Source organism: Cavia porcellus, unplaced genomic scaffold, assembly GCF_034190915.1.
Source record: "Cavia porcellus strain 051 isolate PalLab524CR breed Dunkin Hartley unplaced genomic scaffold, mCavPor4.1 scaffold_8, whole genome shotgun sequence".
NCBI lineage: Eukaryota > Metazoa > Chordata > Mammalia > Rodentia > Caviidae > Cavia > Cavia porcellus.
Window position 1 is genome coordinate 54,190,575 of NW_026947491.1, and position 26,692 is coordinate 54,217,266.

At 37.8% G+C, this 26,692-nt stretch overlaps 1 protein-coding gene across 1 annotated transcript; it reads right to left on the reverse strand.

The window, feature by feature from the left end:
- Window positions 1–372: 372 nt before the first annotated feature.
- Window positions 373–22,274, reverse strand: LOC100736141 (attractin-like). The gene is given in 12 exon segments (XM_063255581.1): window positions 373–428; window positions 1,187–1,821; window positions 1,823–2,810; window positions 2,813–3,034; window positions 3,037–3,427; window positions 3,545–3,912; window positions 3,915–4,553; window positions 4,556–4,729; window positions 5,521–5,543; window positions 5,545–5,956; window positions 20,518–20,978; window positions 22,258–22,274. Coding segments are annotated over 12 exon segments (4,386 nt in total).
- Between the last annotated feature and the right edge of the window lie 4,418 nt (window positions 22,275–26,692).

Here is a 26,692-nt window from a genome sequence, read left to right on the forward strand (position 1 = left end):
AGAGGAAAAAGCTGCAGAGCACCAGGTTCCAAAATGGCAACAAAGGCCACGTGAGGTTCCAAAATGGCAACAAAGGCCACGTGAGGTTCCAAAATGGTGGCAACATAGAAAAGCTTTTCCTCACTATGAGGTAAACAAGGCCCTGTGATCCAGGAAACTGACCCCTACAGCCAAGAGAGAAGAAAGCCTGGTGACTGCTCCAGCTACCAACAATCCTTGGCAACATCCACATGGTGCTGATTTTAGGTGCAAGAAAAATACACAAATTCTGAGGGTAAGATGGCTTCCAACTCAATTGCAAAGGGCCTGGGAGGCCAAGCAGTGTGCCCCTGAGAGGACAATTTGTAAAGATGTAAAGGTAAAGCCAAAGGTTCAGTAGAGACCCCAAAAGTTTAAAAAAGCCAAAAACGTAGATGATCCAAGAAAAGCTGCAAAAAGCGAGCAGAGAGGATTTAAGAGAAAAGCTGCAGGAGTTGAAATCGCCAAAAGTGCCATGGGGGTGGAATCACCCAAGCCTTTTGGAGCTTACAACCAGTTTGCTTCAGATGCTGAGCAAAAAACTCGAGGACTTAATGTTTACCCTGCTGGATGTTGGACTTGCTTTGTTTCCAATGCTTTCTATTCCCCTGCTTGTAACTTTTAGAATGATAATATTTATCTTGTGCCTTTGCATTTCAAAAAATGTTTAACCTTATTTCATTTATACAGGGGATTACAGTTAAGTTTGCCATAGATCTTAGAGGAGACTTGAGACTTGGACTATTCAGTAATGCTAAAACTTATGACTTTGAGGTGGACTAAATGTCTTTTATATAAAGGATGTACATGAGTCCTGGGGGCCAGGGGTGAATGTCATGGTTTATGTCTGTGGCCCCAGGCCTCATGAGTTTGTATTGTGTATGTGTGATGGTTCATTGTTTAGTGCTTGGATTGATGGTGTCAGTGCTCCACCACATGGGGTGGGGCCAGGATGTGATGTAATGGCAGGAAGAAGGTGAGTCTCTTTTTGTTGGTTTTTGCTTGTTGTTTGCAGCCATCATGAGCTGAGGCCCAGCCATGTCTGCCTGCCTTGGAGCCAACTGAGTGTAGACTAAAACCTCTAAAAATCTGTAAAAAATAAACCTTTCCTTTCCCAACTTGGGCTTCAGGTATTTTGTCTCAGCAACAAGTAAAAAGTAACAAAGACACTGGGAGAAGGTGATCTGAATTCTGATGGGCCAGGTAAAACCACTGACATAAACAAAGAAAGTGATATTTGGGTGGCTGTAAAAATGAAACTTTCTAGAGAAGAAGCTATCTTTGTATTCCTTAATCTCAGTTTTTGAAACAATAGGCAACTCTTCACCAGCCTCAGTTCCAGCTAAGAAGCTGGCAACCCAGGTGATGTTGAGGCTGAAGTTTTTAGAGGCTTTGATGAACATGTCCCAATCCTTGTTTTGTGCATCAGAAGTAGCCACAAAATTGATGGCTGTGTAATAATAGTCATCTTCCTTGATCAGGCTAAAAGTGAACTGAGAGTCAATAGTAAGAGTATAATAACATGTTCCATTGAGAGGGTCTCCATGGTACTGATTTTCTACGTCATACAGTTGGCACATGTTCCCCTTGACACCCTTGGTGCAAAAGCATCTTCCCGTGTTGGGAGTACACAGTGACGCATGACCATCGCAGCTACATGGGTGGCATTTGCCTCCATTAGTGGGATCTCCATAGTAGCCAGATATGCAGGTCTTGCAGTGCTTCCCAGCAGTCATATTCTCACACTTCTCACAAACACTCTGGTTGATACACTTGCTGTGGCCATTGCACTGGCAAGCTGTAGTGAATGAAAGACCAGTTATATCTGCTGCCCTCTAGACACATGCAGGAATTCAGAAGAGGCTGTGGATAGACAGTTCCTGTAGAGGACTGGGAAGGTATGCTCATTGGTCTTCTGTAGGAGCCCTCTATGAATTTTCCTTTACCTGTATTGTTTGGATCAGTACACCAGCCACCACCTGGCTGCTCTAAGCAATAACTATACATGTAGTACCCAGAACAATTTTCAGGGGGACAACTGTCCAACAAATACCCCTCAGTACACTGTCTGAAAGGGAAGGAGGTCACATAGGCACTGAAGTCCACACACTGCTTTATGTTGCCACACGACAGGCCCTGGGATTTGGTCGAACACTCTCTGCATGTAGTCCACAAGGCACATGATTCCCAGCACTGCTTGGTACCATGATTTATAGGCCTTTCACAGATGCTGCCATTAAGTGGACTGTGGCAGGATGCAGCCTTCAATCCCAGAATACTGAGCTCTGATAAGTACCCACAGATCCCAATATCGCTGGGCTCAGATAGCATCCACTGCAGTAGGCTGTTTGTAAGTGGAGATCCATCATTCCAGGACCAGAGGGACACATTGACCTGCCAAAGGCCAACCCATGGGGTTAAGGTGAGTTTGGATATGTTCTATGATGATTTCATTATTCTTAGTTGCTTAAGAACAAGCTCTACTTTCTTCTGGGTTTTGAGGGAAGCCAAAAAGGCACTGTGATTGTTGCAAAGCAATGTAGCATTTTCATAATTATTCTAGGCAGTAGTAATTTTCAAACATGAGTTTCCAACTAAATGCCAGCCAATGCCACAAGTGTTTTCAGTCGGTGCAGTGCACCTTTGTTTCCTGTGTTGCCACTGGAAGTTTTGGTCCAAGACATGGTTCCTGCAGTTGATCTTGTTCCAGTATTCCACAGAGTTATTCTTAGGGCAATTCTCATACTTGGAAATGGGAACTTGGCCTTCTGTGCAGCTGTGGTCCCTAGGACACAATAGTCATTGCACCAATGGCAGTCTTTGGTGTTGGCTGTGCAGCTGTAACAATCTGTGCTCTGGCTACACCTGTCATGGTCAAGAGTCATTTCAGCAAAACATTCTAATTTTAATTTTTCAGCTTGTTCTTCAGTCTCCAGCTCCCAAGAGACACATTGAGATGTTTTCCCATCCCATACACACCGAATACCTGGTCCTGCTGATATGCAAGCAGCTTCACCTGGTGTGCCTCACACTGTTCTGAGGTGAACACCAAGATGTCACTGAGGAGAAGACGGTTGAAACCACCAAACGCATACATGGCACTATTGTGTAAGACTGCTGAATGGCCAAATCTATTGACATCACGGTGGAGATCAGGTCTGGGAAGTACTGACCAATGGTCACAAGCAATGTCATAAGCCATGAAATCTGAAGAAAAACATTTGCCCCCACGGCTCATAAATGTGTCATTGTGTGTATTTCCTCCAAACACAAGCATGACTCCACTCACTATTACAGCTGTGTGCAAGTTAAGCATAGATTGGCTGCCCTTAAGAATGATCCACCTCTGGGTATTCACATTATACCTGTAGACATCATCTGCCAGCCCATATTTATCAGCTCTGAAAGACTTGTAGTCATGAGGCTGGAGATTTAGCTCAGCGGCATAAGCGCCTGCCTTGCAAGCAGGCAGTTGTGAGTTCGATCCCCGGAACCAATAAAAAGGAAAAAGACAAAACAAACAAACAAACAAAGACTTGTAGTCACCATGAATATAAAGGGCCTTGGTTTTGTGATCATAAACACTGCCGTGCCCATAGCTCCCTCGCACAAGGGCACTCTGAGTGTGTAATACACATCATGTGATCTTATCCAAGTCATATTCCTGCACATTGCTTATATAGCCATAGAGAGGGCAGTGACCAAAGATCACCAGCATGACCGCTCAGCCAGTTTTCAATGTAACAATATGTGCTGAATGCCCAGCCACTGCACGCTGCTCCTTTGTCTTTGGGATCACAATTGTCCATGACTCATTACAAATATGAAACACTCTCAACTCATTGGTCACATTCCTTGTTGCATCAATTTTTCCTCCATACATGTAAATTTTTTCTTATATAATGCTAACAAATGACCGTATCTCACAATAACATCATTTGCAGAGCGGTTTAGTGGAAGCCACTTCCTAGGAACAAGGTCATAGGCTAGAACCATGTTGTAATCTGAGTTGTTTAACATATATCCCCCAACAATCCACATTATGTTTCCATTGACCACAGGTTTGTGAGATGCTCTGGGGAGCTTTCGATTAGAATATTCGTCTAGAGTACAAAATGACTGGTTTGCTGACACAGGAATGGAACACCCAGGACCCTGCCACTCAGAGAAGCAAGAGCATCCTCTGACACTACTTAAATTGCAGATGCCTTGATGAGGAAAGCCACAGTTATCTGACCAGTCAGGCACTTCACACGATTCACCTTTCCAGTTTTCAGAACATTTGCACTCAACAGTGTTGCTGCTGTTATGGAACTCTCCTCAGCCTGAGCAATTATGTGGACACACATCAAAACTGTAAGTGATATTAAACCCAGTCAAATTATAGGCAGCATCACTAAAAAACTGCAGCAGCACATAACCCGATGTGGCAAGGACCTCGGGGACAGTCTCATTACTCTGTCTCTTGGGAACAATGAGACCACTAAAGTCAGCAATTAGAGGTGCATAAATTGAATCACAATCATAAACGTACTGTCCCAACTACACTCTGAAGCGAAATGACCAAAATGAAGTCTCATTATTCTATGTGGCTGTCCTTCAATGAGCCATGTGCATTTTGTTTTATGTTTATAATTCCCGGGTCCATCTGTTACAAACTCAGAAGATCCAGTTAGTTTGAAGCGACCCCCACAGTGCTGGCAATGGATGCCTGTTGTAGTCTGGGGTTGTACACGAGGACAATTCAGGTCAGGACATGGAGTTTATAATATTTTTATAATGGTCACTGAAAGTTAATACAGGAGAATGCAGGAAATCTATCCGCAACACCAACGACATAGATTATTTAAGTCAAGAGCCTAAACCCCACGGCAATGTCCCACATGAATCCAGATAAAAACCCAGAGCTCAGGACAATGCCTCCACGAGTCCAACTGGAAGTCCAGGGCCCACAAGGACACACGCTAGTCTCTTTTACAGATTCATGCCGGGAAGACCCAAGGGTCAGCGGTGGAAGCCAGAAAGTCCATGCCAGCAGGATGAAGGAGCTGTACTAGTGGGATGAGGGTTCTACACTGGAGCTGAGAAGTCACACTCACAACAAAGAACGGGGCTGTCCTGAAAGGCAGCACAGCTGTCCTCAGTGACACGGAGGCCCCTAGCTCCTCCGATGACAAGCACAGTCGGGAACATGCCAGGAAGCAGCGTGAGAAGTTCACCCTGGAGACCAGGCAGCACATGTCTTCCCCTCCGGAGCCAGGAAGCAATGCTCGATGTGAAGACCAAAGACTCCTGTCTTCTCCAGGAGAACCAACAGCTCAGACAGCAACTTGTAGGAGAACTAACAATGCCTCCATAACGCCTCAATCCCTCTCACACCTCTCTTCTTCTCCACCTATTTATCCTGGCAACCCTTCTCAGGTGGAGCATCTTCTCTCAATGCATGCTGATGTAATCCAGCTGGCGTTAAGTTGACCACTAGTTATCAAACCATAACAATGCCCATCCAGCCAGTTGGACAGAGTCACTGTGCCAGGGTCGCAGCGGCCTCCTTTGAGACAGGGCTGTTCTCATTTCTTGACCTCAGCTGCAGCGGAGCTCGACTGGGCCACCTCGGCCCAGGGGTGGGTCTCCCAGTGCAGCAGCAGGAACAGCAGGAGCAGCCTGGGAAGCAGCAACAGAATCCGCAGAGCAGAGGAACGCAGCCCACATCCCCCAGCCCCGGCCCCCCAGAAAGGGCCAAATCCCTGTCCTGGGGCAGCCCAGCCCTCCTGCCAGTGGACGCTGCAGTTTTCTCCATCCTTCTCTGCAGGTTGCTTGCGCAGAGTATATGCGCAGCGCACAGATGCATCCGTGTCTGTGCAAGGGCAGGGCGGGGCTGGGCTGTGCGGACGGTGGCTCCTGAGGTCCACTCTGAACAGTGCACATCCTCCCTGAGCTACAGCCCCAGTAGTCCTCTTACTGATTCACTGGATTGTCCAGGTTGGGCTCAATCTCTGATTGCCATCTCTTAGGCTACCAGAGTGCTGGCATTACATGCAACATATCATCTGTGTTATTTAACATTCTTGAAGACAAAGCGCTCAGAACTTAACTACCTCTTAACGGTCCTACATCTTTATATCATAATGGCAATTAAATTTCAGTAAGAATTTTGGAAGGGACATTCAAACCAGAGAAGTAGCCTAGGTTACACATTAAAAACATGGCTTATACTTTTGAAAGGACTACAGCTCATCTTTTTCAATCATGTTATGTCCTTTATTTACTTTTCACATTTTCTATTATCATTTTTTGCTAAATAGGTTATTTATTGTATTGTTTCTCAGCGACCTATGGCTCTTTTTAGCCAAATGTTGGAACCCCTGGGCATTCTAGCTAACCAATGGGATTTTACTTTTTTAAAACGCAAATCCTAGGTGATAACTTGATTTCAAATTGAATACAAAAATATCGAGGTATTCATTTTTTTACAATGTAGAAACAGTCATTTGATATTCTTAAAAACATGAAAATTGTCAGAGAAAGTGCTGCATAATCAAACTAGTATTTTATTTGTATGGTAAACTGTTACTAATAGAAACGTTTCACAAATTAAATGTTAATGTCTCCTATGTCCATGATGTACTATATTCTGAAGGCTTTACCAATTAGACAAAAAAATTGTTATCAGTTTAATTTCAGTTATATTAAAATGATATATGGCAAACAATCAAATTTTCTTGTCAGCAGTATTATTTATGTAATGAATTCTCATAAGATGCTTAATCACAGCATTTTGAGATTTTGGCATCTGCAGATAGTTTTTTGTTTTGTTTGTTTCATACTCATACCTGATTGTAAGAGCTCTTATAATCAGGCACAGGTCACAGGGCTTGTGTATGCTCTGCTTTTTTGTTCTGTGTTTTGTTTGTTTTTGAGACAAGATCGCATCTCAGTTCTCAGGCTCATCTCAAAATTATGATCTTTCTGTCTTAACATCACAAGTAACTGGATAACCATGATACTTCATTTTTAATAGTTTTAATAGTAAGCATGACCATTTTTAGTAGTTTTTTATTAACATACAATAAATAGTTATGGGGTAGTACTCTGTGATATTTCAATACATGTGTGTATTGTATATTGATCTAATCAGGCTGTAATGGTAAAGATAAGTGATTAACTTGATTGGCTTCTGAGCTGCTTAAAAAATTAGTAAAGCACATTTCTGAGAGTGTCTTGGTAGCACATGAAAGAATGACCTTAGGGACCATGTCTGTTCCCTGACCCCTTACTACTAGTGGTAGTAAACCTATGGCACATGTATTACTGTGAAATTAAAAAAAAAAAAGATGTTAATGCACCACTGTGTTTTTTTTTGTTTGTTTGTTTGTTTTTTTAAGTTAAAAGCATTCAGGTTTAATTGCAGTATTGGCTCTTTCCAATAAGTAAATGAATTTTTGGTTGCAGTTAGGCACTTGGTCTCTGCAGGTTTCATCATCACTATTATTTTAATGTTACTATTGACTTAGTACTGCATTCACTGTTGCTAAATCTTTAAGCACTCTTCTCATCTATTGTGCTTTTTGGCCACTAGGAACTAAAACCTTTTTTCCAACATGCACTTCCTTATGGTTTTGTCAACTGTTGATGAATTCAAACTTTTGAAGCAACAAGTTAATCATATCTCTCTACCTTAAATTCTCACATGTCCAGTATTTTGTCCCAGCAATGATAAATGGAACAATACAGTGGAAATATAAATTAGTGCAGTCTTTATGCAATAGTATGTAAGTTCCTCAAAAATTAAAAATACAACCACTATATGATCCAGCAAACTACTAGTAAATGTAAAGTAATGAAATTGTTATACCTGACAACATCTGTATTTAGCATTTATTGCTGGACTATTACATTAGTCGTAAATGAAACTTGCCTAAAAATCCATCAACTTATGAATAGATTTTAAAAATTATACATTTACATAACGGTATACAACTACACCACAAAAAGAATAGACTCGTGACATGCCCAGCAATGTGGATGAATGGAACTAGAGGCCAGCACATCAAATGAAATAAGCAAGGCAAGAGAGGAAGCTGGGAGATCAGAGAGATGTTCTTCAATGTTCAGAGAAAGAAGCAGTAAATCAAGAGATCTGCTTTACGACTTGTTGAATAAAGTTATGAACAATAAATTGTATATTTGAAAATTATTGAGAATAGATTTTTAAGTGCTTTCAGTAACAAAATGTGGTATGTAAAATAGCAAGATATAATTATTTAAAATGTGCATATTTCAAAATATCACATTGTAAAACAGGCAAATATAAAGTTTTTATTTTTGATTAAAACAGCAAACAAATTCTATCATATAATTAATTAAAATATGGAATATGAATTTAAGAATTTTAAAGGAAATAGAAAACCATGCATCTTTAGGTACAAAGACTGAGAGATCTTATAAACAATTAAAAGATATTATAACAAAGTATTATCTTGTGAATTACATATTCTTGAATGGAGATGTCCTTCAATGAAGAGAATATTTTAATGTTACTATTGACTTAGTACTGCATTCATTGTTGCAAAATCTTTAGATGATGTGAAAGACAATGTTGCTTTTTATAAAATAACAAATTTAACTTTATGTATAAATAAAATACTATGCACATTTTAGAGCAAATAATATATCATAATCATAGATACTGGTAGTATTAAGGAAAAAAGATAATTGTCCGGAGCCGCTTCCATCCCGCGGAATGGAGAGCATGAACACTTAGCCTCTGCAAGCACCTTTATTGACTGGGCAGCAACCTCAATACATGTCCGTCCTCGACGGCTTCTTCCGTGTTGTGCGTCGGGCACTTCCTATACTTGGGCTTATATAGCTAATGTTATCCAATCATGGGATTACACGTGGGGACAGGCGATTGGGTGGCAACAAGGAAGCAATCAATCATTACCATATATGGCGGGGACAGTAAGCCAAGCAAGAACCAGGAAGCAGGATGTGTGCGCCATCTTGGGCACACGATGGGCGGGGGAGCAGCGAGGCGGTAGGCGGACGCCATCTTGTGGCTATATTCTCATGGGTAATACGGCAGGCTCCCAACAGATAGTGTGCCCTTTTTGTGGGAGAAAATCAAGCTCTGTTGAGATGTGTCAAAGAAAGCTTGAGTGTACATAATGATATTTTTATTCAAGTATTATTAATGGCAAAGAATAATTGAACTCAAATACAAAAGTGCAAATGAGGGTTTATAACCAATGATCTAGGATAGATAGCCACTTAGTGGAAAATTTCAAAATGGAATTTGGTCAATTGTAAAGTATGGGCAATCCTCGGTGAATATGTTTGATAAAATTTTGGTTTAATGCAGTTCAACAAGCCAAGCTGTCAGGCAAGAACAAGACTTGGTAAGTAAGGAGAGAATTTAGAACCCTAAAAAAAGTGTGTTTAAGATAAAGGAGACTTATCAATCTCTCTGTCTTAGTTACTTTCTTACTGGGATGAAATACTAAGTACCCAGAGGTTGGAGGAGAAAAGATTTATTTTTAGCTCACAGACTGTAGAAGTTTCAATCCATAGCTGACTGGCTCCAAGGCAGACAGCATGGCAGAGCAGTGTGACAGCAGAGGCTTGTTCTTGCCATGGCAGCAGGAATCAGAGAAAGATCATGTTATGGATTAAGAACTGGTGGTCAATTTAATGCCAGCTGGATTACATGAGCATGACACTGAGCAAAGATGCTCAACCTGCAGAGAGTTGCCAGCATAAATAGAGAGGTGGAGAAGGAGAAGGATGGTGTTAATGTGTTATTGCATTGAGGCATTGTGGGTTCTCCTATGAGTTGCTTTTTGAGCCGTTGGTTCTCCTGGAGAAGCTTTGGTCCTCACATCGAGCATTGCTTCCTGGCTCTGGAGGTAAAGACATGCGCCACTTGGTCTCCAGGATGAACTCGTCATGCTGGCTTCCTGGCATGTACCCAACTGTGCTTGTTGTCTGAGGAGCTCAGGGCCTCCGTGTTGCTAAGGATGGCTGTGAGGACATCCCTGGTCTTTGTTGTGAGTGTGAATTCTTTGCTCCAGCATAAAACCCTCATCCCACTAGCACAGCTCCTTCACCCTGCTGGCATGGACTTCCTGGCTTCCACTGCTGACCTTTGGGACTTCTCAGCACAGATTCATAAAAGAGACTTTTGAGAGTCCTTCTTGTGGGGTCTTGACCATCAGTTGTGGGAGGCATTGTCATGAGCTCTGGGTCTTATCTGGACTCATGTGGGACATTGCTGTGGGATTTAGGCCCTTGACTAAAATATTCTGTCTTTGGTGTTGCAGATAGATTTCCTGCATTTTCTTGTGTTAACTCCCGGTGACCATTATAAACATAATATTATAAACTCCACGTTCTGATTCTAACTGTTCTCTGCAATTAGGGAACAATGTTCCCTAACTACAACAGATTAAGAGAGGAGGAATGATACACGTATACACCCTTCCACGCAACACTCACAAGGGACCCACTGCTCCTCACCATGTTTCACTTCCCCACATCACACCCAGCTACAAATCCATCAGTGGATTAATCTAGTGCCACATAGCCATGATCCAGTCACCTCCCCCAAATCCCACCTATGAGTGTGTGTGGCTTTTGCGATGTCTAGATATAAACCATCATGCTCTCCCTCCACTTGTTCAAGGAAAGTAGAAATATTATTATGTCTAAACACTGTAAGTCCATTTCTTATTCAGTCATATTTTGTTTCCTTAGCCATTTGTTGAAACTTGGTGATAGTGGAAGACACTGCTTTATACTATCAATCAGACACTGAGATCAATTCCTAGAAAAATAAAAAGAAAAGAAAAGAATGATAATCAATCATTTTAAAAGGTTAATTAGTTTTAAAGAGTCATTTGTGAACATTTCTGATATTGAAATAAAATGACTTTTAGATCATGAAGTGAGGAAAATTGAGACTATTTTAAGAATTTTCCAATCCACATTTTGTGTACTTTTGATGATAGATTATAAATCAGAAAGATTTAAGCAAGATTATTAATAGTTATAATTATTTCCTGGAACAGAGTATAGAAAATGCAAGGATATTTGTGAACTTCCTGAGTAGCTTTCCTTGAAGAAACTCAAGGAACAAAAGAACATATATTAATATGACAAAATCTATATGTAATAAACTCATGACCAACATTATAGTTAATAGGAAAAAAAAACTAACAGTATTTTTTTTTGGTAAGGTCTCCTCAAGATGCAGATGTCCACTGTAAGCACTCTTATTCATCATAGCACTGAAGGTCCTAACCAGAGCTTTGGTCAAGAAAAATAAAAAATAAACCTTACAAATGGGAAAGGAAGAGTTCAAATTAGCCTTGTTTTCAAAAGTGAAAGTCTTCTGCAATGAAAGTTAGAAAAATCTGTTGAAAGAGATTATAATTAATTTTCCTAGGTGATCTCCCCAAAAATCTCTACACATTTACACTCCCACCAATATTTTGTGCAAATTATTTCTTACCTTCGTTAATGTCAATAATGGATTCTATTTTATCACTGAAACAACAATGACAACAACAAACTGAAGTTACCAGATTGGTAGCTTGAGAAAATCTTGTTTCTTTTCCATTTTACATTCTGCTTAGTATTTAAGACACTGACATCTTTTTTGTTTGAATTACAATATAATTATAAGAGATGACATCATGATTTTTTAATTAAATCATTTCTTACCAATTTCTAGAATTTCTGCATAGCATGGACATTAGTTCTACTGTTGTTATTATTTTGCTCATTGTTGGGCTTCAACCCAAAAGATAAATGGGCTTCCTCATTTATCTTTTGACTTTTAGTCATCATATTTTGTGTTGTTCAAAAATATTTATATTGCTCCTCACTATTTGTTTCCTTATAAACATACTGCTCACCTAAATTTTGTAATTTAATTTAATTTCTTAGAATTTTTCCAGTTAACCTTTATTTCAATCAGAAATTTTGAATTTGAAATGTGATAAACTTCAGAATTTATCTTTCAGCTGGAGTCCATTGTACCAGTGTTGTTTCTTAAATTCCAGTCAACTTTTACTTTTTGATGAGTAAAATTTCATTTATTTCTCATAATTACTAAAGCTACTTCATCTTTTCTTCCTCTGGAATTTGCATTGTCTATCTATTGCTTATGACCTTCATTCTCTCCAGTATAAATTTATTCTTTATCTTTGCTCTGCATTTTGAACTTTTTTGCATTTTATTTTCCTAGAAATAATTTGTTAACAAATGTCACCATCTTGTTCAATTCTGTATTTAACTTTTTGTTTTATTCCAAAAGCATATATTGTAGTTACAAAGATTTGTTTTTAGTGTGTTCTCAGTTATTGTTTCTTTTTTAAAAATTTATTTTAATATCCTAACTCCCTTAGTGTTTCTGTTTCATTGAAAATACTCCTGTTCTAAATATTCCTCTTTCTGCTAACTGAGACTCTTTATATAAGTCATTGTTACAAGTGGGATTCCTGAATACTTTTTTAGGATCATTATTCAAATCAATTAACTCTTTCCAATGTCTTCAAATCAATTTATAATGGTGCCAAAGGGTATTTCTATTTTGTGCAGTGAAGAGTGTATCTGGATATTTTTTGTGGCTTAGAAGGAAGATTTTTGCTGCCCCTCCCTCAAAGTCTCTCCAGGTATCAGGATTATATTTTCCCAAACTAGAAGCCAGAGATCACATATCAACTTTATTTTCCCCTCTGTGTGCCCAAATGTCCTCACAACCACATGCTTCAGTTCCATGTTAAAATTCAAAAGTCACGGAGCTACTACAGACAGATACTTCACTCCTGGCATACCACAAGCTGATTATTTCGCTTCTATAATAGAAAGGTAAGATATTCCTCTGTTCTGAAACTTCCAATATATTATAGCCATGTTTTCCATTACAGATTGCATTATGCCCCCTACTAGAACAGTGATGCCAAAGTCCCAGACTTCTATTGCTGTTAATGTGAACTTATTTGGAAACACAGTTTCTGTAACTTAATTCTTTTACGGTAAATGGATCTAACTGCTCTGACATATCTGGTATTCTTTTGAGAAGAAAAGAGTGACACCCCCACACACACACACACATGGAGAATGCTGGGTAATGATGGAGGCATTTGAGAGTGTTCCTTTTGAATGCCAATGCACACCTGCGGACAGTCCAGGTGTTAAAAAGAAACAAAAAAAGAACTTCCCTTGCAGCTTCAGAGAGACGATGGCCTTGCAGATATCTTGATTTTAAACTTGTGCCTTTGAAATAATGGAGGACTACATTAATGTTTTTTAATGCAGTCTACTTTGTGGTTTATTTTGCTACTGTCCTAAGAAATTAATACAATTTCTTACCTGTATATTGCATCGCAGTTCTAACCCTCCAGTTTCAGTGATTGAAAATGTCATTTATTATTCTTCAAGTGAGTATCACTGTCGAATGGCTCTCAAGCTACTTATTATGGGGTTTTGTAGTCCAGGTTGAACAAATTTTGGAAATATGGAAGAAGACCCACTTAAAAAACTAGTTAAACATCTGCTTATTTCTACCAGAACTTAATGTCTTTCAAATCTCTTAAGGAAGAGACAGAAATGTTAATATTGAGATTTCATTTGTAACTGTATAGTATTAGTTGTATCTGTGAAATTTATGGAAAAGATTTGTATTATTTGGACTTTCCCTGACATAAATATAAGTAATGTATTCAGATCTCATGTACAAGTATAATTCTGTTAATAATTATTGCAACAGAATATTTGGTTATTTTTGAAAGACAATGTCATTACCAGTACATGTAAAACTTTCATTTGATCTTATATGGTGTAGCATTGTAGTTTGAGACAATTGGAAACCAGACAGTATTTTAATTTGTCAATTCTCTACTCAATCAGTTTCACTCCACTTCTCTGTTTCTTTTGGGTGTTCTATCTTTTTATCTTAAAAAGAAAAAAAATGAAAATAAAAATAGGCATAAAATAGAGTTTCATAACAGGCTAATAGAGAATCAATAAGTAATACACAGCATATTGTTATTTTTATAGTAATTACTCAGCATACAAGATATAGACATTAAATATTGTCCAAGCAATATGAGCACAAACCTTTCTTTTCAATGATCTAAGAGAAACTAGTTGTATAACTGTCTCCTGTATATGCATATGCATCTATTTACCTATAACTCTCAAGTTTATCCTTCTTTATGGAGAGTAGTACTCCATTATATAAAAATAAAACCATGTCTTTTTATCTATTCTTAGGTTGATGGGCTTTTGAGTTGTTTTCAACTTTAGCTACTACAAATTGTGCTGATATAAACATGGGTGCACATTTATCTATGTGATATGATGTTTTTAAATCTTCTGTGGAAATACCCAGAAGGGGAATAGCTGGACTGAATGGGTCCTCTAACTAATCCTAGATTTTTAAGGAATTTCCACACTTATTGCCATGGTGGTTGCACCAGTCTACACTCACACCGACAGTGGAGAAGGGTTCCTATTGCCTCCTTGCTCTTCCAGCATATATTGCTGTTTGAATTCTTTATGATATCCTTTCTTTCTGGAGTGATATGGAATCTCAGTGTTGTTTTACTTTGAATCTATCTAATAAACAGTGCTGTCAAATATTTTTATCCATTTATTTGCTGTTTATATATCTTCATCTGTGTATTCATCTCAGATGCCTAGTTTTGGTTTGGGTCTTTGAATTTTGGGCACTTTATTTTTTTCAGCTCTTTGTATTTTCCGGATATTAGTCCTTTGTCTGAGGGACAACTGACTATAATTTTTTCCTACTGTGTCTTTTCACTCTATTGTGATTTCTTTTGTTGTGAATTTGTTGCTTGTGTACACGAATGCTATTGAGTTTGGATAGCTGATTTTGTATCCAACTATACTACTGAATTTGGTTATTAAATCTACAAGTCTTTTGGTGAAACTTTTGGGGTCTTCTAAGTAGACTACGATGTCATTCACAATCCATGATAATGTAACTTCCTCTCCTATCCTATTCTTTTATTTTCTCTTGTCTAATTGCCCTGGCTAATGGTCTAATGCTTCTAGAATGTGTGTGTGTGTGTGTGTGTGTGTGTGTGTGTGTGTGTGTGTGCTTTAATACTGTAAGTATCAGCTGCTAATCTATCTAAGATTAGCATTTATTATAGTTTAAATATTTACAAATTATAAACCAATGACTACTAATCCTGCACTATAAAAGATCTACTTAAATGTTTGTTATAAGTTATGTACATCTCAACAACACAAATTATTAGACAAAAGAAAGAAAATCCACCCTTTTAGTGCAATACCATCTACTCTCTATGGGTGATGATCTTTAATTTGGTCCTAAAAGAGACAACCTTCCTTTGAAGATTGAAGAAATTATAAATATTCCACTATTTAACTGGTCAATTCTCTACTGCTAGTAAATTCCATATGTGTAAGTCATGTATACATATGCATACATGTCTGTTTCTTGTACATTAAATTTTGCACTCTTTCATTTTGAAACCTTTTTTATTTTTTATTTAAAGAATGCAAGAAAAGAAAACAAACAAAATATAAAAAGGTAGAATAGTACAGATTTCAAAATATTAACAACCTAAAATCACTAGTTGATATATGACATATTGTAATCTTAAAAATAGTTGTTAAAGTTACAAAATCAAACACTCAAACATTGACAGTACAAACCTTTCTGTTCAATGATCTAACAAAAATTTAGTAATATGGTCTCTCTTACACACTATACATGCTGCTATATCCTTTAGAGCATTTTCCTTTCACTCTTAAAAATATCTATTATAGATTTTGGATCTTATTACTCTGTTAGTTTTTATTATTTTTTACACTAGACACGACTATGATACTTACTAACTTGAGTCTTGTGTACTTCACTAATGAGGATATTCTCAACTTGCCTCCATTTACATATAAAGGCCTCAAACATCCTTTTGTACAGCTGAGTAGTATCCCATTGTATAAAACTATCACATCTTTTTCATACACTCTGTGGTAGATGGGCATTTTGATTGTTTCCAAGAGTTAGCTATCATAAATTGTGCTGCTATGAACATGGGTGCACATATAGCCTCTGTGACAGGATCTTTTCAATTTTGGGGGGGGGGGAATACCCAGGAAAGAGATAGCTGGATTGAATGAAACTACCAATCCTAGTTTTTTGAGGAATCTTCATACAGATTTCCACAGTGGCTGCACCAATCTAACATTCTGTTTCCATTATTCACGAAAGTTTTCTTTTAGAGCTTGAAATACTTCACTTCAAGCTTTTCTTAACCTGAAGGTTTGTGCTGAAAAGTCTGCCATGAAACTACCAATCCTAGTTTTTGAGGAATCTTCATACAGATTTCCACAGTGGCTGCACCAATCTAACATTCTGTTTCCATTATTCACGAAAGTTTTCTTTTAGAGCTTGAAATACTTCACTTCAAGCTTTTCTTAACCTGAAGGTTTGTGCTGAAAAGTCTGCCATGATTTTAATCGGTTTTCCTTGAGAGGTGAATTGTGTCTTTTCTCTAACAGCTTATTGTATTCTGCTTTTATCTTGTATGTCTGAGATTCTGATTATTATATGTCTGGGTGTAGATTCATGTTGGTTGTGACTTTTTGGCATTCTATATGCCTCACTTATCTGCATATCAGATTTTTCCTCATGATGGGAAATATTCTGCTATTCCTTCTGTGAATAGTTTACCTATGTCATTTGTGTTGACTCCTGCATCTTCATTGATGCCTATTAGTCTTACATTGTTTCTCTTGGCATCATCTTGAAGCTGCTGGGTTGTCATTTCATCCTGCTTTGTTGTTTTTGTAAGTCCTGCCCTTTCATGATCACTGTCTGTGATCATGTCCTCAAGGCCTGAAATTCTGTCATTTCTGATTCATTTAAAGGTTTTGTCAGATTTCAAAAGAATATTTTCTTTCTTGGATATCTCTTTGAATTTTGTTATGGATTCTGCTTGTTTTCTACATTGTTCGTTCAAAGTTTCATTCAATTTCTCTTGCTCCTGAGCAACTCATTTTCTAAGGTTGTTAGTTCTGTCTTTACATGAGAAATTACTTCCAGTTTGATTTCCTCTATAGCCTCATGGATTTGTTTCCTTACTTTATTTGCTATCTTTTAAGAGATTTCTGGTGTATGACCTTTAAAGTCCTCTATTTTGATGTTGCCTGTTCTTGCTTCTGGTGGACTAGATGTTTGAGATTGCGTTTTGTTTTTTTGTTTTGTCATTTTCACCCTCTGGGCCAATATCTGGTTATTCAATCCCGATTGCCACAACTGTAGGCAGTGTCTCTCTTAGGGTCCTACTGTGTGGTTGATGTCTGTCGGATTGTTGGTTACATAGTGACTGGAACCTACCAAGGTCCTCTGTCTGGTTGAGGAGCCACTGAGTCTCCCTTAAAACTAGCACAGGCAATCCACTGGAGTTCAAGGTTCTGGGAGGGAGAGTGGGAGCCAAACATTCACAGCAGTAATTGGTCTAAGATGAGGAGGGTAGCTGAGAGCAGTGGGCTGAGCAGAGTGGGCACAGCAGTTCACTGGGCTGGTGTGCTGGAAGAGCGTACTGGCCACAGGTGCTGTGGTGGTCTAAGTTGGGGTGGCACAGCAGTCCTCTGGGCTGGCCAATTTTGAAACCTCTTAACTCTAACTCATTTCTTTATTTTTCATTCTAGCCATCTCTTCTTATTACAATCTATAACTGTAAAGTTAACTCTTTTCATAATTTGACATTCATTTATATAAAGAATGAATTCCCCTATATATACCTAATATTACCACTGTTCATGTAAACTTTCTGTAATGTTTTCTTTTATATATTTTAAAGTGTTACACTTTACAATTATTTTTAAAGTCTGCATTTCAGTTCATTTTCAATTTGGACTACTAATGCTTTCAAACACCATTTGTTGAAAAGTCAATACATTTTCCACTGAATTGTGTTACACTTTACTAAAGATCAGTTTACCACACATCAGTGGCTAAATTTCTATGCTCTCTCAGTTTGACTTTAATCTGCATGTATGTTCTTGAATACCATGTCAAAATCAGGAATTTTGCATATACAAACTTTGTTCATTTTTCAATATTATGATGGCTATTCTAGGTTTTGCTTTTCTGTACACAAAAATAATTGATATTTACAAAATACCTTGCTGAGAATTTGACTTGGATTGCATTTAATCTGTATGGATAGATACATGGGGATAAATGATGTTATATGGTACTGAGTGTTCAAATTAATAAATGTTTAATAATTTTATTTGAGTGTTTTCACAAATATTTTGTTAGTTTTAGATATACAAATCTTTAATATACTTTGTATTATACTAAACTACTTCATGTCATTGGGTTGAGATTATTTCAAATGGCATTCTCATTTTTACTTTGTTATATAAAAAAGCATTTGACTTTTATAAATTGACCTTGTATCTTATGATGGCGTTTATTAATTGTAGAATTTTTGTTATGTTTTGATAGATTTGGATTTTTTGTATGATTAACATCAACTAACAATGAAGATAATTTAATTTCTTCCTTTCCTTTATGTATGCCATATGTATATCATTTCCATACTGCTTTAGAAAAGCATTAGAGTCCATTGTTGAACAACAGTAGCAGGAAAATAACTCTTTGCCTTATTCCTAATATTAGGAAGCATTCCATTTCCCATTATTCAGTCTGGTATTAGCTGCAGGCTTTTATATTTAGCCCTTACAAAGCCAAGGAAGTTCCTCCTGTAGTAGTTTCCTAAAGTTAGTATAACATATTACTGAATAGAGTGACAAAAATAAAATAAATTTATTTTCAAAGTTTTGGAGGTTAGATGTCGAAAACCAAACTATCAGAGTAGGGCTATAAACCCTCTGAAGTCTCTAAAATTTTTCCTTACTTCTTTTCTTCTTTTTAGTTCCTGTGTATGTGTTTCTACTCTCACTCAACTTTAAAAGCAATCTAGATCCCTAGAATGGAAGGCATACCACTATGCAACTATGTAATTATCTAAAAGGAAAACTGCAGGCCACTGTAGGTCACTGACCTCCATGTCCTTTCCTGTTGCTGGAGAAGCTGAAGAAATAGGCATTTAAGAAGGCACACAACCTGTAGGACATGCAGTGGTGGAGATATCTACACCCTGGGAGCCTGGCACTAAGAAATTTTCTGTGTGCAAGAGTCAGACATTAGATGGACATGAAGAATGCAGAAAAGGATTGCTGGAAAATTTGCATATGCATAGAAACCATGTGAAAGTGAGCCAGCACAGAACCAAGAAGGGAAACACTTATTTTCATGTCTTCTTGAGGCCCAGTGGCCCCTTTACAGTTATAGATTGTTATAAGAAGAAATGGCTAGAATGGAAAATAAAGAAATGAGTTAGAGTTAAGAGGTTTCAAAAGAAAGAAAAAATACGCTAAAAGGATTATCTTCCTTTTCTCAGAGCAGGCAACAAAATTGAAACTGAACAGCAATATATTAATTGCTGGAATACTGGATTTTGTGTCATTTATATTATAAAATGGGATAAAATACTAAGTAATTTTGTTAAATCTCAAGTTTTTTATATTCCTATTTCAAATAAATGCAGTTTTGCAATAGCAACTTTGATCTGGCCTGCAGATCAATCCATGGGATATATACCTGGAGGGGAAACGGGAATGAATAGAACAGTGGAGAGACAAAGAGAGATTGAAGCAAGTCAAGAGAATCCAATCAAGCCTTGTTTATTCAGGAAGTGATTTCATCCTTTATAGGCCAAGGGTGGGTTGGTGGGACAAGAAGAGGCTATGGGGTGGTTTCTGATGGGTCATCATCATGTCTGGGTATGTGACATAAGCAGGAGAGGATTATGGTTAATGTAGGCAGGTGCATCATATGCTCGTAGGAGAGGGAGGTGGGGAGGCAGCAATGGGGTTGTCGCGCCGCACCCTACATCTTCTCCCTTTCTATATTATTTAATCAGGAGTATGGCAGGCCCTGTGAGGACAGTGCCTGTCTTAGGTCAAGGAACCTCATTACATGAACCCAACCAGGCCTTACCCGTCATGGGCTTGCAGGACAGCAGTTGGTCCTGTGCCTGTCTTAGGCGGCCAGTGGAGTAACATGCATGTCCTAGTTGCCCATCTCTGGCTGCCTGTCCACTGCCCCAGGGCAGTTAGGTCACATTGTCATATAGGCCACTCATGGGAATTCCTTCCCGGTAGGTTTGTTGATCTGCCATCTCCAGCTAGTGATAGTGTACCTGAATGGGCTTTGCAATAAACGCATCAATCCAGTTATTAATGAGCATCATAATCTTCTGAAAAATACAAGGACCCACAGAGAGGAGAAGCAACAAGGCAGCTAGGGGACCCAAAAGGGCTGCTAGGTAAGGGAAAAGTCCCCCCACATCGAGGAGAAGGGGTTAGCGGCCATTTGTTGTTATCGCTGTTGAAGCCATTCTTCTATTTCTTGGAGCTTGCCTCTCACAACACTGGACTGATTGACATAGAAGCAACATTTGTCCTGTAAGGCAAGACAGATTTCCCCCTCCTCTGCCGTGAGCAGGTCTAGCCCTTGTCTGTTTTGTAAGACAACCTCTGCCAGTGAGTCTAATTGGTTTTGGAGAGTTTTTATGGTAAAGGATAAGGCTTGAACATCTTTAGACAACTGATTGGACAGGTCAGTATATTTATCTAAGGCAACGGTGAAGCCAGCAGTACCCGTGGCTACAGTGCCAATGACGCCCATTCCCACCAAAAGCAAGATCAGTGTTACTGCTCGTTTTTGGCGGCCAGCAATGTAATCAAGTGCTAGTACTGGGACAGGTTGGTCACCTGAGACAATATCTATGTCGGGCAGGAGGGAAGCAGTTATGCATGTACCTGTCCAGTTGGCTGGAATATAGGTATAGGCCCTATTATTACCGCAGCAAAAATGTGTCCTGTCAGGGGGCACAGGGGGCCTGTATGATTGACAAATTGAATACAGGCGGTGGACAGGAAATGGCCCATATCTATAAGGGTAGAATCATTTTGGAGAGAGCCCTGTAGGCAGGTCATGGATATGTTGGGTGTTATTAATGGCTGGACTAGAAATGATTGGGAAGGTCTACAGGTAAAATTATATGGATCATGAGAGGGGTCAATTGTTGAGTTGGAGGTGATGGCTAAGGGCATAGGAGTGCCTAAGGCCATGCACAACCAGCAGTCTTGCACTAAAGCAGGGTTAGTGAGGTGTACATGGTGAGTGGCTGAAAGGATATCATAAGTTTGTGAGTCTAAATCCATACCCCGTGATTGGGGAGAGCTAACGGATGGTAATCGATCTTTGGGAATAGACTGTCTTCTAATTCTTTTAGTTTTTTCTCAACATACAGTTCTCTCATTTTGTCTTGAGGACCTCCCCCATCTGAGACATGGATTGGAGCCCTTTTATACCAACAGACCGGCTTGTTGATTTCTCCTTTGCAGGAGGCTTGGGTGTATATGGGGCTTCCCGATACAGAGGGGTTGAGGCCCTAATCACCTCCGGCTGTTGCCATTTTTATTTTTGTAAGTATGGCTGTAAAGTAAGTGGCATTATGTAAGCCAGAACATTCTTGTACAGCATCATAACAGGAGCTATGCATCTCTATCTGATATGACTTATATTCCTGTGGGCAAGGCCCTGGTCAGTTATTTAGTTTGGGTATAATTTGGGGTTTAGTTTTGCATTCCCAATTTTGAGTTGATCCCCCTGTAGGGGAGGGCCTGGCTACGAGAATCGTTAAGGGTTGGCTGCTGGACACAGGCACCATTTTAAGAGCGCCATGAAGCTTGCTGGAGGCAGGCGCCATCTTAGGGGCACTATAAGGCTGTGTAGCTCAGGGGGCCTTGCGCAACCATCTCCTCAATCTGAGGATCTGCATGCCACTGGCCAGCAGCTCAGAGATTAAATTCCAATATGCAAAGGTGGTCACCGAAACCTTTTCCAGACCGAAAACCCTATAATAATCTTTTAGAGCATCTCTTACTCTTTTCCACCTCTTGGTATTTATAGAACTCTCTAGGGGGAACCAAGGGCAAACCTTATGGATAAACTGAAAATACTGCAACAATTCTTTTATTCTAACCCTTAACCCTCTTGTCTTTAAGCCTTGCTAAGGCCTTCCATGAACAATTCATATTCACTCAATGCTTGACCCATGTTGGGGAAAGGGAATGGGGTTGCCGTTCACTCACCATGACTCGAGTGGCATGTCGGGTGGTCATCCGTGCAGGCCTAGGTCCTTGATTCAGTTTGCTTTCACTTTTAGCCTCGGTCCTTGATTCAATTTGTTTCCACTTTTAGCCGGCTTTCTCGAATGGCTCCCTCATTGACTCCCCCATGCTAGGAGCCCCCACGCTGGGCACCACTTGATCTGGCCCGTGGAGCAATCCATGGGGTATATACCTGGAGGGGGAACAGGGATGAATAGAACAGGGGGAGACAAAGAGAGATTGAAGCAAGTCAAGAGAATCCAATCAAGCCTCGTTTATTCAGGAAGTGATTGCATCCTTTATAGGCCAAGGGCAGGCTGATGGGACAGGAAGAGGCTACGGGGTGGTTTCTGATGGGTCATCGTCGCGTCTGGGTATGTGACATAAGCAGGAGAGGATTATGGTTAATGTAGGCAGGTGCATCATATGCCCATAGGAGAGGGAGGCAGGGAGGCAGCAATGGGGCAGTCGCGCCACTCCCTACACAACTTGACAATACAGAGAAGGAAGTATCAAAGTTGGGAAAAACTTTTCAATTTTTTTATTTTGTTTTGTTCTCTCCTTTTTTATTTTTTTCCATTTTCTTCTTTCAAATATACAAGCAATACATGTATAGGATATATATTTTATGTAATCATTTTAATTCTATTTTTCTCTTTTAAAAGGAATATTTCCATTTTGTACTTATAGTTTATTCTTTTTCTGTGGTTAAAATACTATGGTAGTGACTACAATTAAAGTACTGCCAATTGCATATGACTTGGATATATTAATTACATAGCATATGAGATTTATAGTTTATTTAAAGTAGAAATATGATTTTAAACAACTATTTGCTATAATTTATTCTTCTGGCCTATGTGACACCAAATCACCTCTGTTGAACATTTGTGCTTTTGGTAAGTAGACCAAGTAATGAAAATGCAATGCACTCACTTATCTGGCTTTAGTAATATTCTATCTGTTGTCTCTTATCTATAGGCTTAAATTTTCTTCCTACAGTGGTAGCTAGCCATCATGAAGAGTTTTTAAGTAGCAAGAGTTTGACTAACATCTTAGTAGATAAAATTCAAACAATTGTACATTAAAATGGAGTTTCAATGTAGAATATAGACAATAATGTTATTAAACAAGACTTTGTTTGTCCATGGGCTCTATCTATTAAAATACTTTTATACATGAATAATGGAAACACAGTATGTTAGTCCTGGCATGAGCCATTTATATAACTTAATGTAATTATTCATGTTTATGGTTAAACTGAAATCCAGGAAAATATTTTTTAAAGTGAAAAATGTTGGGTATTCGGCATAGGTAATTGAAGATACAGAAATAATTCGTGGTTTAATACCATAGCATTTTATTTAAATCATATGAAATTCAGAATAAATGTTCTTAGTTGGGGACTAATTTTTCATGTTACTATATTAATATATTCATAAATATCATTTCCATCTTGTGATCCACTCATGTCCTACAGCCCAGAAGTTTTTTGCTCCATCTTATATTTTTCTGGCAAATAAGAGAAGAAATCATATATACACAGAAGTTAAATCTATCTGGTATTAGTAAATGCTGTGTACGTATTTTGTTTTGATACATGTAATTATACATGCATTTGTATTTATCATGTATATGCATCTAACCATCTGTACATCCACTCATCAACAGTTCTACTGGTTAATGTAAATGAATATTATTTATTTCAGTTGTAAAGATAAATATAAGACACTATTAGGCTGTACAGAATAGATATTCCAAATACAAATTTTAAAAAATGCATTTTATACTTTCTTATGTTCAAATTCACAAAATGAAAAGAAATGTTCCATAATTATAAATGCCTAGTATGCTAGATTGCTGTAATATACAATATTCCACTGTAAAAGGAGCAGACAGAAATAAAGCCTTAAGACACTATCACAAGAACTCTATTTACCCTGATTCCTCACATGTCTTTTACTACCTTTTTAGAGATGTTTAAAGTGAAATGGAAGAGGTTTTTATCTAACATGGTAAAATATAACATGATTTTATAGTAAGATTTATATATTAAGTCAAATGGAATCATGCTTAAAGTCTTTTATTGCATTCATTGTTTTGTTTTTATTGTTTCTATTCTATTCTGTTGTTTGATTTTTACTCTAGCCAAAAGCATCTGAAGCTTTTTAGAAGACAACAAAAGGCATTATGATAACTATTATTGATTTCATAATGTTTTGAAGTCCTGTATTGCTTATACTGGTTTATTTTTATTGGTTTCATTCTGTTTTTTCCCTCCTTGGTTTTATCCTCTTTAAAATAAAATTTTATTTATTTTTTTCTGGTCCAGTGATTGAATTCATGAACTCGTACTTAGCAGGCAGTCACTTACAAGTACTTATGCCATTGAGCTAAATTCCTGGCCCTAAAGTAAAACTTTAAAAATTGTACAAAATATATCCAAAGATATCATCAAGTATGACTTCATAACTAATTGAAATTCACATAGCCTCATTTTTAAAGTGAACGAAGGGAGGGAGATTTGGATCAGCAGAATCATCTCTGGTTTGGGTAAAAATCAAACAATAAAATGAGTTCTTAAGTGCAATATTTTTCTTTCTTTCTTTCTTTCTTTCTTTCTTTCTTTCTTTCTTTCTTTCTTTCTTTCTTTGTTTCTTTCTTTCTTCCTTCCTTCCTTTCTTTTTTTCTTTCTTTCTTGTTTTGAGGCAGTGTCTCGTTATGTAGCCCAGGCTGAACTCAAACTTACAGTGATTCTCCTGCCTCAGCCTCCCAAATTGCTAGGGTTATGGGTGTGTGCTAACACACCCAGCATTATAAGAGTAATTTTTAAAATTTTAATTGTTACATACTTTGATTTTTGCAATGCCAGTAACAGTTTAGCGTTTTAAACTGTTAGAAGTTTAAAGTTCATTAGACGTATAAGTTAGAAATCAAGTAAAAGAATTTTTCATGTCACTTAGTTTCCAGAGAAATAATTTAAATTCCAAAGATAAAGTGAACAAGCCTCAATGAACATTCTTAATAAAATGTTCATGAAATAAACTCATCCTCACCTAAAGAAAATAATCACATTCCTAAGGAAGTTTGAATTAGCTCTGAGAAAGATTGCATAAAATATAAGCATTTTGATATAAAATATCAAAAACATAGAAAATACCTGCAAGTTGCTTATGCAGATTTCAGATGAGTACTATACAGCACAATTCTAACAAAGAAAAAAGCATTTTTGTCTAACAGTATGTTTAAGTAATATCATCTAAACTTTGTCTTTTTGTGAAAATTTCTTGTCTTGATGTACTCAGAAAATTGCATTAAACTTAAGTTCTAAATAAGAAATGGAGGATGTGGAGAGATCACTTGTAAAATCAGAAAAAATACATTCTAGTTATGAAGTGATTGTCTCATCCTTTGAATTTTCTTCTAATTGTGAAGTAATACTGTTTTGAAATGTATCAGAAGTGGCCCATGAGGCTCAATCCAAAATTTCTTACTGAAAACTTGATCCTAATCAGGGTTATTGCTGATTTGTAAATGTTTCAGGCAACAAAATCAATTGATTACTTATGTATTTGCATTGAGTAAAGACTCATTTTTTTATTTAAAATAAGGCTTTGACTTTTTAACATTTAAACCAACATTTCTTCCACTAATGTTGTACCACATTTAAGCTATTAATACTATCATTGTGGAAATGTTTTAGTTCTATTTTTAATTCAAAAGACAATAGTAACAACAACAGCAGTAACAACAAAACTAGTTGTGCAAACCTCTCTGATTGTTTCCCTTTGACAAATATAATGTAAGCTATCTGTAGCTGCAGAAATTGAAAACAATAATGTTATTTATTAAAAGAGTGAAGTAAAATTTCCTTTCTTTTACACTGATTCCTGATATTTGGTTAGATTTTGAAAAATACAGTGATTTGTCTACTCCCTTATTCCACCTAAAGTTAATTCCTTTGTTCTGACCCCAAATGGAACCCATGCAGAGAAAGTTTCCACATCCTGGCTGAATCAAGAGTATCCTCACAAGGCTGGATGTGTTCTGGTCTTCTGCCTCCCAATTTCTGGATCTGATCATGGTTCTCAGGCATTAAATCTATCCCCTGCAATTTTAAAGATGGAGATCACACATATAATTGATAGCTTGACAACAAATACAGACCTCACAGACAGTTCTGTCAGATGAACAGGAACTTCTACATTTTGGTAAACAAGCATTTTATTGTAGATGTCTCTGCTTACTGATGAAATTCTGAGAACTAGATGCTGTTTAGACTTCTGATATTTATAGCTAAAATTAAATCTATTTAAATTATGAGATACCAAATAAAATACAGGGGTCACGGTTTACTGAACTATCTAGTAAGAGCTAAAATTTACATTTAGAAGGTAATTACAGGCATAATTAAACA